Source organism: Trachemys scripta, chromosome 1 (assembly GCF_013100865.1).
Source record: "Trachemys scripta elegans isolate TJP31775 chromosome 1, CAS_Tse_1.0, whole genome shotgun sequence".
In the NCBI taxonomy this organism is placed as follows: domain Eukaryota; kingdom Metazoa; phylum Chordata; order Testudines; family Emydidae; genus Trachemys; species Trachemys scripta.
In genome coordinates this window covers 284,089,211-284,104,710 of record NC_048298.1, presented here as the reverse complement: position 1 = coordinate 284,104,710, position 15,500 = coordinate 284,089,211, and the positions used below count along the sequence as shown (strand labels likewise).

The 15,500-nt window shown below is 44.6% G+C and overlaps 1 protein-coding gene across 1 annotated transcript in view; it reads left to right on the top strand.

Moving 5' to 3' along the window:
* Positions 1 to 2,607: 2,607 nt before the first annotated feature.
* Positions 2,608 to 15,500, top strand: part of ELF1 (E74 like ETS transcription factor 1) — a gene marked incomplete at its 5' end in the record, with an annotated part of 35,010 nt that continues 22,117 nt past the window's right edge. Inside the window, 3 exon segments of the mRNA XM_034758403.1 lie at positions 2,608 to 2,782; positions 13,356 to 13,463; positions 14,117 to 14,281. Of these exon segments, the coding sequence (XP_034614294.1) occupies positions 2,608 to 2,782; positions 13,356 to 13,463; positions 14,117 to 14,281 (448 nt within the window).

The window sequence follows — 15,500 nt, the reverse complement described above, 5'->3', positions numbered from 1 at the left end:
GCTGGGGGCGCAGGGTCCGGAGGCATAGGAGCTGCCCAAAGCCCGAGCGCTACCGGCTTCACGGTTTGCCGGGCAGCCTCCAGACCCTGCGCCCCCGGCTGGGCGCTTCCCCTCCCAGGCTCCAGCTGCGCTGGGGAAGCGCCAGCCGGGGGCGCAGGGTCTGGGGGCTGCCTGGCAAACCGTGAAGCCAGTAGTGCTCGGGCAGCCCCTTTCGCGTGGCTGGGAGTGGGAGGGAGGAGGGGCGGGGTTGGGGCAGGAAAGGGGCGGAGTTGGGGCGGGGCTGGGGAAATGGGCGGGGCCAGGGCCCCGTGGAGGGTCCTCTTTTTTTATTTGTTAAATATGGTAACCCTAGGTGAGGGGAAAATAAGTTGGTTTGCTTATGTTAAAAAGTGTTCATGGCCTTTGCTTTAAAAACCTCTGATATCTCATGCCTTGGATAACAGGCTTGAAATGTGGGAGGGAGATGCCTTTGTGTCAGGCAACCTTAATTCTGGCATTTTAAATTTTTTGAGTGCTTGACTTTTCAACCTTAATACTCTCTTAACATTTCCCCCCATGTTTTCACAATACGTTTATGTCTTGGTATTGGTTATATTGGGGAATCTCAAACTTTTTCATATCCTGGACCACATCTCAATAGTGCAGTTGTCTCTTGGAGACCATTTACTGTCCAGTTCATGATCACATAACACCCTGGGGCAAATAAAGCTATTTCAGACATACAGAAAGAATTTGACTTTACCTCTTTTTAATATGTTATTTGGTCCCTTTGCCTTTTTTGCTTTTCATTTCAACTCCCCTCATATCTATTGTGGAAACAAATAGACCCAAAACCATGTGACCAGCCAGATCTCTGAAGACCAACAGTGGTCTATGGGCCAAAGTTTGGGAAACTGCAGGGTAGATTACTGGTTAGTTTCTATCTAGTCTTGTGCCATTAAGAAAATTAGCTGGCTTGGTTCTTAAATGGGATAATAGTTTTGTGAGCCATTTTGATATAATATTAATAACACAGACTGATTCTATTGACTCACATGAGAGCACTTCTTTGGGGTTCAGTAATAAGTCTTAGTGAAGCTCATTATTCTACTGAACTGCTTAGCAGCAGTCATCTTTTCTGATGCTATGACTTTGTGCCCTTTCTCTCTTGGAGTCACTCTTGTTCAGACAGGCCTCTCCTCAGCTCTAACCTGTTCACTTCCTAAGTTTTGCAGAACTGCTTGAGGGACCTTAGCTAGGTCTGCTTTTTGACCATTTTATTGCTCTTGTAGATGTTATTTTATTTTGATTCCTGTATTTTGAGGAACTTACTTGCTGAACTTTCATAATTGGCTTTTGTGTCTACTGAACTCTTAACAGTAGAAGCCCACTGAAATATATTAGGGATTTTGTTTAATTTGAGTCTTATTACCCATTAACAACAATTGTTGTTGGAACATATTTTTAAAAACTACCGAATGACTTAAAATACTAATTCCTGCCTATCAAAACTTTTAATGGCACCTGGTGCTACCAATAATTCCCTTCCTGGATTTTTGCTGAGAGATACTTGACCTTATAGCCATCATTTATATTGAACCATTGGCTTGGAATATATATATTTTTTCTTGAACTTGAACTGTATACAGTGATCAGATTATGACCACAATCATAAGATTTTTTCTTGAATGGTTAAAAAAATGGCTTGAACTAGGTACAAATCTATATTGTACTCTTCTGAAGTATATGTTAGCCCTAAGTCCATCCACACTGTTTTGTTTACAGAAGGACCCACTCACATAACCTATCTTTTAATTTGTCAAATTAATAGTGTTCTATGTTTTTGTAGTATGAAGATTGCTGAAAGAAATCTTGGAGTAATTGTAACAAACTGTGCTAACATCAGCTAGTGAATCTCTTCCTGTAGATGACAGTTTAGAAGATTAGCTTTAGAAAACTTTTCTCTGTTGTAACATTCACTTTCTGAAAACCTCTTCCTGTTGGGGGACTGCCTTTTGAAAGAATGTTCATCTTCTAATTATTGTTGCTTGGCTTGACATGTTTCTGATTCTCCAGCTGCTTCATTTCTTTTACATCTGACACAAGATAGAAATTTAGAGGGTAGGGTGATGACAGAGAGTAGATACTGCAGTGGAGAGGGAGGGACAGAGAAGTTTCCAATTAATAGAACCATAGGAATTAATTGGAAAACATCTCCCTCCCTTCTATTCCTCCAGCCAGTGCAGTTATCCCCTACAATGTGTTTTCTAATCCTCTGCCCAGTCCATTTTTTGAAGTACAGTTTTACTCTGAAAAGTGACTCTGTAAAAATGTTATCATGGGGATATACATTAATTGTTTCTCAATTATTTCTGTAATAAATATGCTTGCTCAGTACAAAGTAATCCTTTTAGAAATTCTAATGATTATTTTGCTGTTATATGACCACCTTCTGCAGCTGTGCCAATTTGCATGTTAAAGGATTGCTGGTTGATTGATATTTGTTCCTAACAACCTAATGTACTAGTACCACTTTATAGATGTGATAAGATTGAAATATTCCAGATAGACAAACATTTAGTTCTGAAATAATCTAAATAGTTTTCTTTTAATACTCCTTTTTCATAGCTTGGTGATCCATCCATTTTCCCTGCTGTCATTGTGGAACATATTCCTAGTGCAGACCTCCTACACAATTATTCTGGCTTAGCTTGCGTTGATGAATCCAGTGACATGATTACTGAGAGTTCCCTGGATGTTGCAGAAGAGCAAATAATAGAAGATGATGACATCACCCTTACAGGTTTGTTAGAGAAATATTTCTGTACAGTATGACAGAGGCTTACGGTGACAAACGTTTTCATGACAAAGAGCAAAATCAACCAAAGTTCTGCCCATACCAAGTAAGGAAGAAATGTATAGGATTATACTATGTTCTTTGTTATGAAGTAAACAGTTTTCTATCTAAATAGTATTTCAACAAAAAAATGGGTTTTCAACTTAAGGAAAATGTGTTTGCTTTCTGTGGAGAATTTTGGACTTTCTAACCAGAACCAAAAAATTTCATTGTTTGAATTTCTGCTGAAATGTTTTTTGATCAGTTCTATTTGCCACATTACTGACAAGAAAGCACTTTTGAGTTGCAATTTAGCAATAATATTCAGTGTCTTTTACTTTCTGATATTAAAGGTTGATTAAAGTTTATTTGTCCTGCGTTAAATGAACAATAGTACAAATACAAGCCCCAGAAATGTGGTTTCAAACTCCAGTGAAAGTATTCTAAAAATGACTGTTTTTATTTTATTTGAAACATATGAATTGCAAAAAGTTGTTTACATCTAATTTTAAAATTGCAGCGAGCCATGTGAGCCAGTCAGGAAATTCAAAAATTTAAGGTTCTAGCAACAAGAGTAACCCGACATTGTTACACATTGTTGTGTGTCTTATGGTTTGCATTTTACAGATGAATGCTACACATTTTACCAGGAAAAACAACAACAGAGAGCATGGGATGTACCCAATGTGGCAAAGTTATGGTGCTGTTGGAAAAATAAGCAGCAAAGCTCCCTGCCCCCCTCCTCCACCACTTAATACTGTAACTCTGGTTTCCCAAAATGCATCAAGAAAACATGAGATGGAGCAAGTAGAAAATATTTTCTTAAACTAGAATACTTTATTATTGAGTGTCATTAATGCTGTACAGTAGAGAAGACAACACAGACACCACCCTTAAGGTATGCCTACGCTGCAAAAAAAGCTGCGTTTGTAACTCAGATTAGCTAATCCTGGTTAAAGCGGCAATGAAGACATGGTAACTAAACTTTTAACTCAGTTTAGTAGCTCCGGTTCTAGCTCAGGCTGCCCTTTAGGCTTGAATTTGAGCTGTTGAGCTGAGTTGCTGTGTCTTGACTGCCATTTTAACCCAAGTTAAGAACACATCTTCTTCTTCTTCTTCGAGTGCTTGCTCAGAGTAGGTGTGTGTGCGCCACATGCACAGTCACCAGAAAGTTTTTCCCCTAGAGGTACCGTCGGGTCGGTTCAGGTGCTCCCCGGAGTTGCCCCGCATATAGGGCCCTACCGACCCACTGCATCTCCAGTTCCTTCTTACTGCCAGTGACCGTCATTAAAGTGTTCTCTTCGCTCTTGTTTTCGAACGATCCCCTAGCATACTCATTGTTCCTACCTGAAAATAGTTTCAACAGTTAGTTGATAGTTTTTAGTAGAGCATAGTGTAGAGTTTGAACTTCATCCCCTTGTTAGCCGGGGTTCTCTTCTCCGTTCCCTTCTCCTGCCTGGGGTCAGGGCATGCCTCGGTTCCAAAGGTTTAAGCCATGTGGGGTCTGCCAAAAGCCAATGCCAAAGGGCGACCCGCACAGGTCCAGCTTAAAGTGCCTGGGGGAATCCCACCAGACTGATAAGGGCAAGATCTGCAGAGGATTCCACCCCCGCACTAAGAAGGAAAAGGACCACAGGCCCCGCAGCTGCAGTTGGAGTTGAGTCTCATGGACCTGCCACTGGTACTTCAGCATCAGTGTGTAGCGCACCGGCTTCAATCAGGGATCAGCACCGAGGATGGACTCGGGGAGCACCTCGGCACCGTCACTCCCCGGCACCGAAGACTTCCTGATGTGCAGAAACCCGGCACCGCTCGCAGTCACTGCTGCCTCGCACAGGAAGACGGACAGAGGGCGCTCACCTGCTCAAATAACAGAGCATGAGCCTGCTAGCGGAGCACAACCATGCCGGGCCAATCCGTCTCATCCATGCCTGAGGCAATATGATTGACTCCAGGCCCGTAGAGTCCCGCACAAGTGGATGAGGGTCAAGTGGAGGACTTAGATCTCCCCGCCACTCCAGAGACCTTTGAGGCAGGCAGAGGCCTGTTGTATCCACCAGGCAAGGTATTAACAAACTTTAACAGAACTTTATTTAGAGTGGAAGTCTCTTTTCCAAGCTGCAGCTGCACACTCTGTAACTCTCTCGGCCTCCTCAACTCCTCCCCTCTCCTTCCTGTATCCTGTCCTTTCAGACTCCCAACAGCCAGTGCTCCCAGTTCTAATCACATGCAGATCTAAACACCACAAGGCCTCATAGCCCTAATGGGCCCGCACTCTCCCGACCAACACGAGAGGAATCATCCAGCACCGCAAAGACCTCCAGTGCCATCCAGGGGTAAGCCAGCGATGATGTGGCACCGCTTGCCCTCAGCACTGTCAGGCACAGCGCCACCATGGTGTGTGCATTTGGACTCCTCAGCATCAGACTCAGAGTCCTGTGTATCTAGAAGGAGCCAGCACCATGGAGTTGCATCTTCAGAGGTTGGAAATGGGACAATCCTTCCCACCCGTGCCGTGGCCAGCGCAGTGGCCCTTTTGGACACCGTCAGCACACCACCAATCCCAGGGGTCCTTTTCACGGTGATCTCTCTGTCGCCTCCGATGGATGAGCACCGTCCAGGGCCAGAGAGCTCTATAGCAGTGCCGACGTCGGCACTGCTACCAGGACTGCTACCAGCTTTGCAGTCGGCACCGAGATGGGCGCCCATACCAATGACTAGGCATGCATTGAGTTTGGACAGTTTGTATATAGAATTATGCCAGAAAAGAATAGCTCAGAGAGTGACAGAAAAAACAACTGTAGGTCTTTTAAGAGAAAAGGTAATTTGCAACAGGACAGGTAGCTCAAATCGTACAGGAAGACATTGAGTATCCCGGTCGTGCAAAGCGATCCTTCAGCGTGTGTCTGTGATGCACAGAGGGGGTGAATGTCTTGCTGGAATTTATATTAAGGTCTGAGTAGTGCCTATTTCTTTTTCTTCTTTCAGTGGTGAGGTCCCAGACATGTATCATCAGGACTTGGTGAATGCCAAGAACATCACTTTAAAAGCCTAATCTACCAATCAGAACATGGTTTTGAACCTTGTTTCCATAGTCATGGTCTAATATTGCTAAATCATCCACACTGAAGACCTGTGCTAAAATATTTTAGGTTACAAGTGAAATGAGTTTGTTCTTCCTTCTGCCATCAAACTGTTTGTAGTGGATGTATGTGCATATTTAAAAAAAAAAAAAAAAAAAAACCTCAGTAAAACTTGACGTGAGTAGTTGTTACTCAGAGTAAATTGGCACAAACTGTTCTCAGCAGTTTTATTTGATGAATTTGGCCCCTTTTTTCCCTTAGTGAATTATCCTCAAATAGATTGTGACTTTTACAGATGTGTTCGTTCAAGACTACAGTATTCGTGTATGTGAACATATTTTAAGTTTGGACTGCTTGCAGATACTTGCTCTAACTATTGCTTTAAGTCCTTGCTATTTGTATGAGTTATTCACACTGTGTAATTGGTCATCTAGTGGTTTCCTTCCTAAATGGTTGACTCCTAAACTCACAAAGAGCATTTAAAATGGCTGTGAATGTTTGTGTGAATCCATATTTAATTAATATTTATGTGTGAATATGCATCTGCACTAGTATTTGTGAAACTGTTTGTGAACATTCATGTAAACATTTATTGCTCATTCAAATATTAATGAGAAGAAGTGATAAATGCTACAGTGAGGCTATGATAGTGCCTCCCCAGACTGAGCGAAAACATGCAGTCCATTAACTGATGGAATGGGAAAAGTTCTAGCATAGCTGTTAATACCATTCATTGTATTTCAAGCACTCTTGTCTGCCTTAAAGGCAAAGCACTGAGTGAATTAGTAGTATGATGCTGAGCAGATTATTGAATTTAAGTAGAGGTTAGCTAACTTATATCTCTATTCACAAGACACTAGCTACTGTGCAAACTGTTTATTTGGCTCAGTGGAAATTACTACAGTACTTGAGTTTTGTTTGTAATGCAGAGAGTACAAAGCTCAGAGTTCCCTCCAAAAAAATCTCATTTTGGATTTGTTGGATGTAGTTTTTACTCCTGGAATAAATGACTGTGTTTGCAATTTGATAACAGTCTTACCAAATCGTGTGTTCTGTGCAACACCAGTCCTCGGGACACAATGATCAAACGGGGATCTTTGGGGTATGACGTGTGGGGGGGGGGAATCCTGCTCCTTCTTGACCCTGAATTAGGGAGTTTCTTTCCCAGCAACATGACTGTGTCTGACTGCGTGAGAATGTTACGTAAAATTCAGCAGCATTACCAGCTCCGAACTCTGATCACTCTTGCCAGCTGTAGTGCCTTCCTGGCCCATTAATGCTTCCGGGGGTGGGGACCCAGGAAGGGGGGCTTTTCTGGCTAAGTAGGGAGGATTGTGGGGGTTGGAAGCGCTCTTGGGACCCCTGCAGCAGGCCCAGCAGGAAAGGTGGTGGAGCAGGGGCGAGGCTGAGCTCACCGTGGGAGTTGATTTCATACTTTTCCTTTCCTTGCAGGAGGACAGAGCTGCGAACTATTCCTCATGCCCCAGCTGCTGGGACTAGTGAGCTCAGTGGCGCTGGGCAGGAGCTTCTCCCCCCTTACCTCCTTCCCTCGTGGGGCACTGTAGGGAGGTTACCTTCTGCCTCCACCCGCCCTTATAGGCTATACTAGCTCTGTGCTTATCCGCAACCAGGTGCCCCGCCCCGGAGTCGTGCTGGGACAGGGCTTGCCTGAGGAAAGGGCCACAGCCTCCCCCACTGGATTGGTTAGTTACAGCAGATACCGGGCTTCAAGGGACACTGACCTGGGCGGGGGAATTCCTGCCCGGTCCTGCCCTGGGGTCAGCGTGTGTGTGTGTGTCTCCCTGCTCCCTCCTGACCCTGCATTATCCTTCATTGCTGTTTCCCCCCAACTAGCAATACCCTATCTGTTGCTGACAAGTGTCAGTAACCGGAGCAGCTGGATTGGTGCCCAGCACAGTGTAACTGCAAGTGTTAAGAAGGACAAACCACGTTCAGCACGTTTCAGTAGCCTGGGTGTGAAATGCAAGCATCTAATTCAGTGGTTCTCAAACTTTTGCCTTGGTGACTCCTTTCACACAGCAAACCTCTGAGTGTGATGCTCTTATAAATTAAAAACACATTTTTTAGATATTTAATACTATTCTAAATGCTGGAGGTAAAGGATGGTATGGGGGTTGGGGCTAACGGCTTGCAACCCCACATGTAATAACCTAGTATTGGGTATTGTATTTGTGTATTGTGTACATTGTGAAGAAGAATGTAAGAGAATTCCCCAACACAGGTCTGAGTTTGGAAGTAGAGGATTAATTAAGCCTTTGCTATAGCCTCCATCCAAGAGGCAGTAGTCCCTAAAAGATAACTTTAAATTATCCACATTATTCAAGTTGAACGATAATGAAAACACTATAGATATTATACTTGACTGTCAAAACAAATTATATTCCTGGGCAGGTACTGTCTTGCAAAGCTGCTTTCATTAATGATCTGTAAACAACTGAGTTATTTTTCCAATCCCTTGGTTTGCAGTTTAAGAGGGAAAAGTTGCAATAAACTTTGCATAATGGGTTTAGTCCAGGGGTGGGCAAACTTTTTGGCTCAAGGGCCACATCTGGGTGGGGAAATTGCAGGGTTGGGGCTGGGGGTTGGGGTGCGGGAGGGAGTGCAGGATGTGCGAGGAGATGCGGTGTGCAGGAAGGGCCTCAGGGCAAGGGGTTGGGGCAGAGGAGGGGTGTGGGGTGTATGAGGGAGCTCAGGGAAGGGGATTGGTGTGCAGGAGGGGGTTCAGGGCACGAGTGCAGGGAGGGGTGTGGGAGGGGGCTCAGGGCAGGGGGTTGGGGTGCAGCAGGGGGCTCAGGGCAGGGAGTTGGGGTGCAGGAGGGGTTCGGGCTCCGGCCTGGCGCCACTTACCTAGAGCAGCTCCAGGGTGGCAGCAGCATGCACCCTGCCAGCCCCAGCCCCAGCCCCGCTGCTCCCGGAAGCTGCTGGCACCATGTCCCTGTGGCCCTGGGGGAGGGAGGGCAGAGGGCTCCATGTGCTGCCTTTGCCATGCTTCCTGGTACTTCCCGCGAAGCTCCCATTGGCCGCGGTTCCACATTCCCGGCCAATGGGAGCTGCGGGGGGCAGTGCCTGGAGGCGAGGGCTGCGCATGGAACCCTCTGTGCTCCCCGCCCGCCCCTCCCCCCCCGGGGCCACAGGGATGTGGTGCTGGCCGCTTCTGGGAGCGACGTGGGGGCAGTGTCACCGTAGGGGTGACAAAGCCCTGAGGGGCTGGATCCGGCCCACCCCTGGTTTAGTCAGACCCTCAAATTAACTGTTTCTTCCTACTTTTTTTTCCCTGCCAGTTAGATTTATATTCCTTTAAATGTCTATTTCCTCACTACTTATTACTATTTTTCTTGTTCAAGTGATGCAATCAAACTTTTTGTTTTTGCATTAGATTGAATACTAGTGCTCTGCTCAGGCTTACTGTGAACATTGTGGTTGAGGGCCCACTGTTTCAAATTCTCTTTCATTGACTTCAGTGTATTGTGTGAGGTGGGCCCGCCACATCAGGGCCTGAACTACACGGTGCCCAAAACTGTTTCAGGTGGCAAAGCTCTTATTGATTTCAGTGATTTCAAGACCCGAGGAGAGGTTAGACAATTATCTGTGTGTGCGGTTGTGTGTGTGTGTGTGTGTGTGTGTAAACATTCAGCCCTTTTATTTTTTTCAATTGGTGACTGAAGCCTGTGATGGCCATGCTTATGAGAACTATTTCCTGCCAAGTCACCAGTCTGTGTACGGGGTCACGCATGTGTATGTAAACATTCAGCCCTCTTATTTTTTCAATTGGTGACTGAAGTTTATGATGGCAATGCTTATGAGAACTAGTTCCTACCAAGTCACCAGTCAGTAGTAGTAGATACGCCAGTAATCAAAATTTGTTTTAAATGTCTTTTGGCATTGCATATTTAATTCTATGTTGCACTGGTTCACACCCTGCTCCTGAGGCATACAAATGAAGGTGTTGGTTATAATTTCAAAAGCTCCGAATGGCCTAGGATTTAACTGTGTCTCAAGACTACCTACACTTTCTTTTGGAAGCTGTGACTGGATGGAACGTCTTGCTGTCTGCCCTTAAGTTTAAACTTAGTGGGGATGGATAGTTAGGTAATTTTGTGACCCTAAGCACCCCCCTTTATTCACATCCCATGCACTATAGTAATAATCTTTGTACAAAATATGCCTTCTGATTTATATTTGAAAACTAATAACTCACTGATCATTAATATTCTTGCATAACGTATGTATGTGATGTGCATTAACGAGTAATGGATATAAACTGGAATTATGATTAAAGTGTATTTAAACCAGGGGGGAGTGGAGAGTTGTCTGCTTTAGACAAAGAAACATATATTTGATTCTGTAACCAGCCCAGCCTTCAGGCAAAGGCAATTAAGGTCCATTTTTACATATTAGATAAACAAAGCTAGTAAGCTAACAAGTGGGGGAAGAAAGAGTGTAGAGCTTCTTTAACCACCAAACTCTATGTTGCCTTTCTCACAGCTTCAATAAACTTTACTTTGGAGGGGGTGGTTAACTATCAGAAGAATTCATTTAAAAGATGTACTGGTCTCTAAAGACGAGGGCTGAACCTCAAGTAATAAGCCAGAGATCAGCAACCTTTGGCCCGCGGCCCGCCAGGGTAAGCCCCTTGGTGGGTCAGGCCGTTTGTTTACCTGCCATATCCACAGGTTCGGCCAATCGCAGCTCCCACTGGCTGCGGTTCGCTGCTCCAGGCCAATGGGGGCTGCGGGAAGCGGTGCGGGCTTATACAATGACTGTATACAATTTTCCTGTATTATTAAAGCATATAGAGTGAAGTCTTTTCTGAAATGTCATTAACATTATATGTGGAAATATGGATACTTAATGATATTATGCTTTAAAGTCTTTGGCTAAACAGGGAAAAACATGTTCTCTCCCATAGCTGAGAGAAGGCAGCCATTTACCTGTCTCCTGTGTAAATTAAAGCATGGTGGAATCAAAACAATGGAAACCTCATTTACATTTAGGGGATAGGCGACCCACAGAAAGGGAAGAACAGAATGAGGTCATCGTGCCTCATGGAACAAAGCCATTGAACTTTGGAAGATATAAGAAAAGACAGAAGCCATGGAAACTTTTTAAAGACACCATAATAGATAGACGCTCAACTTAAATGTACAACCCAAATTAAAAAACGTAATAAGAGAACCAAAGAAGTGCCACCGTGGCTAAATGATAAAGTAAAAGAAGCAGTGAGAGGCAAAAAGGCATCCTTTAAAAAGTGGACGTTAAATCCTACTGAGGAAAATAGAAAGAGCATAAACTCTGGCAAGTAAAGTGTAAAAAATATAATTAGAAAGACCAAAAAAGAATTTGAAGAACAGCTAGCCAAAGATTCAAAAAGTAATAGCAAAACAAATTTTAAGTACATCAGAAGCAGGAAGTCTGCTAAACAACCAGTGGGGCCGCTGGAGAAACTAAATGAATTCTTTGCATCTGTCTTCACAGCTGAGGATGTGAGGGAGATTCCCAAACCTGAGCCATTCTTTTTAGGTGACAAATCGGAGGAACTGTCCCAGATTCAGGTGTCATTAGAGGAAGATTTGGAACAAAGTGATAAATTAAACAGTAATAAGTGACCAGAACCGTATGTTGTTCTTCGATTGGGTGCTCCACTTCAGATGTCGTTGCATCCTGGCGCCGTTGATCGGAGATCTTTGATAGCAGTGCCCAGTCGAGATGCATGTGCACACTTGGTGTCTCGCGGCGTCATTGGAGTCTGTTTGGCACCTGCACGTTCTAACCCCCTCGGTTCCTTCTCAACCATCCTCTGCTGAAGACGGAACTCGACGCTACCCACATCCCAGAGGACCGAAGAGTGGATATTAAATCGGTCCTGGTAGAGGGACAGCTAGTATTCAGAACGGTGCTTCAAGCATCTCTGGACATGGCTGACACCGCAGCTCGCACCACAGCTACTGCAGTGGTGATGCGTAGGGCCTCCTGGCTCGCCTCATCTCGCATCCCTAAAGAGCTGCAGATGAAAGTGGAGGATTTACCGTTCAACAAAGACAAACTTTTTTCCGGGAACACCGATGAAGTCCTTCGCATGATGAAAGATTCCAGGGCTACCCTCTGAACACTAGGGATCTACAGCCCTCCTTCCAAGAGAAAGAGATACCAGACTTACCAGAGGTCTTGCCCGCAGCAATACAACAGCTCACAGTGCAAGCAGTATGACACTGGGAGGTCCCGTGGCAGGCCTAACAGATGTCGAAAAACGCATTTGGAACAACCTACTTCCCACCCGTCAGGCAACAAACCGCAATTTTGAAGTCTTGGTCGAGGATCTGAGCGACCACTCCTTAACCACCAGCGCCTATTTGCCCTTTTTTTAAGTACATGGTACAGAATACACTATGTGCTCTAATTCAGTGGTTTTCAAATTGCGGGTCGCGACCAAGTACTGAGTCCTGGAATGTAAGGCACTGGGTCGCGGCGGCTCTGGTCAGTACCACCGACCAGGCCATTAGAAGTCCCATTGGCGGTGCTTCCCGGCTCAGGAAGGCTAGTCCCTACCTGTTCTGACACCATGCTGCGCCCCGAAAGTGGCCAGCAGCAGGTCCGGCTCCTAGACAGGGAGGGCACGGGTCTTCACATGCTGCCTCCACTTCAAGCACCGGCTCCACACTCTCATTGGCTGGTTTCCAGCCAATGAGAGCTGGAGGGGGTGCCTGTGGGCGAGAGCCGTGCAGAGCCGCTGGTGAGCCTCCGCCCAGGAACTGGACCTGCTACTGGCTGCTTCTGGGACACAGCACGGTCTGCGGTGCCTTAGCAGCCCTGCTGTGCCGCTGACAGGGAGTCACCTGAGGTAAGCCCGCACCCCAATCCCACCGCCCCTATCCCCCGCCCTGAGCCCCCTCCCCCCCCCCCCCCCCAGCCCCCTCCCGCCCCCCCAACCCCCTCATTCCCGGCCCCACCCCAGAGCCTGCACCCCCAGCCCACAGCCCTGGCCCCCTCCAGTATCCCTGGCCCAGCCCAGAGCCCCCTCTCACAGCCCAAACCCTTCATCCCCAGCTCTGTTGGGTCACGGGCATCAACAATTTTCTTCAGCTGGGTCACCAGAAAAAAGTTTGAAAACCACTACTCTAGTTCTTTTCAGAGCTTATAGCCAGGGGAGTACTTATAGCACATACTTCATCAATGGGTGGAGACAGTAGAGACAAAGCTGAGGTAGAATATACCATAGTTTATAAAAACTGTTTTTAAAAGTGTAGTTCTTTAACTATATGAAGATACTTCTAATGTGTATTTCCTCCCCAAAGATGATGTCCCTTGTAAATAGTGTGTATTAGCTAAATGTGGATATGACGTACTGGTTAAAAAAAAAAGCATAGGAACAAATACCAGTAAAGCTTCAGACCAGGCTTCACCTTGGTACAAATGATTTGTTTTTGTCTTGCTTTCAGTTGAAGCATCTTGTCATAATGGAGATGAAACAATGGAAACTATTGAAGCTGCTGAGGCACTTCTCAATATGGACTCCCCTGATCCTATGTTGGATGAAAAAAGAATAAGTGAGTTTAACAGTAGTAAATCAAATGTATATGAGCCATGTTTATAAGTAAAATTTGAAGAAACTCAATATATTGTGGATTTTCCTATATGTATAAAAATAATATAAAAAGGTATGGGTAGGTGAGATTTTGTTGGTAGCTTCAACATGCCAGCTTAGGGAATCAGATAGGGAATCGCATAGGCTAATCAGTGCCAGAGTTGGACATTGGAGGTTATGAAAGAAAGGGAAATAAAATAGGATGTGTGTGTGAGGATTTAAATGTAATATTGTGCGGAAATGCTACAGTTTATCTGGTTATTGGTATTGTATTTCACGTTGGCAAAGTAACTGAATGAATGCAGGTTACCTTAGATATGAATGAAAATGCCATGTTCTGTTGTGATCACAACCTTAGCTTCTGTTGCAAGTATTAAATTATTCTACACTTTGTTATGATGTGTGCTCATGTTCAAACCTCATGAACAGACTTGTTCATTTGTGGGCTGACCTTTTCTGCTGTGAAGACCTTAATTATGATAATAAATTTTATGTACATTATTATGTCTATACTTTGACCTATTGAAATGTTTCCTTATAATTGGAAGTGTTTTTTAAAAGTGTATTTAATTCTGTAAAAAGCATTGATAATGTCATCTTTTTTTTTTCCCTAAGCAAATATGTTTGGTACATCTGAAGATGAAATTATTGTTGCTCCTGTTACCCATGTATCGGTCACACTTGATGGGATCCCTGAGGTTGTAGAGGTTCACCAAGTTCAAGACTCTTATGCTGAATCATCAGACACTCCAGAACTTGAGCAGCCTAAGAAGAAGAAAGGTAAGAAGTTCACAGGATATGAGAGTTTGGAATAGAAAATGCTTAGAGGTATGCTTTCTTCTCCTTGTGTATATGTAGCAGCTGTTTAACATTAATAGGAGCTACATATAGGCATCAAGACAACATAAACTAAGTTTACTCAGCTAGCTGTTCAGGAAAAGAACTTGACAAGGTGAAAATTTTCTGTAGTATTTTTTTTAAAGCCTAGGCATGCCTAGTTTCCCTTTGTATATTGCATTGCTATTCAGTGGATGCAAAAGGGTTGACACTGCTTCTGGAACAGCACAGGAGGCAGGACGTATATGTATATGTGTGGCCTTGCTGTCTGTGGGGAATAAATACAGTCATGCAAGAGCTGGCTCAGACTGACTCAAATCCAGCAAGACAGAGATGATGTCCCAACAACTGAACAAACACTTGCCAGCAGGCAGGACTTGAGAACTGAGCTGGAGAACAAAGTGACAGGTGACTGGAAGAAGGGTGGGCTCAGGAGGTTGGACCGGGGAAGACAAAAGAAAGAGAAAGGAAGAGCCAGAGATCGAGTACATCAGAGATTGGCTGTCTGATTGTGGCACTAGTTTGACCAGGATGGACTATAGCTTAACTTCTGCCTCTCTGTGCTAACCTAACAACTTTCAGATTCAGTGTGCCATAGTAATAAATGGTTACCTTGTTTTGAAAAGGTCGCCTGTGTCACTGTAAGTACTCACTGAGAGCATTGGGCCCTGAAGGGGTAGAGTAAAGCCTCCCATAGGACTTTTGGTTGGCTGGATTCATTACAGGGCTCCACGGAAAGAGACTGGGATTGTGGGTGCCAAAAGTCAAGTCTGGGAGTCGTGAAGGCCACGGGCCTGCCCCTGTGAAACTGTGAGAGTTCTTAGGGCCTGGTATACTACAGAGGTCACTTTCAGGCTGGGTTATAGACCAGATCCTGTGACTCCAGGATACTTGTAAACTGAGCAAATGTGCTCAGATTCTAATAGTACTTGGTATAGATCATATGGAATCATCATTCCTCACAAAACATGGATCTTTGCTATGCCATCTTTATAGAGTCACTCTTCAAAGCAGAACCACACTGTAAGTTGTAAGGCCTTTTGTCATTTAAGTGTTATAGTAGTTGCTTCTGCGGTACCTCAAGCATTATACTATTAACTTAGTTCATTTACCTAAGACAGATTTGAAAAAAGTACTCTGTTTTATTTAGCATTAGATTAAA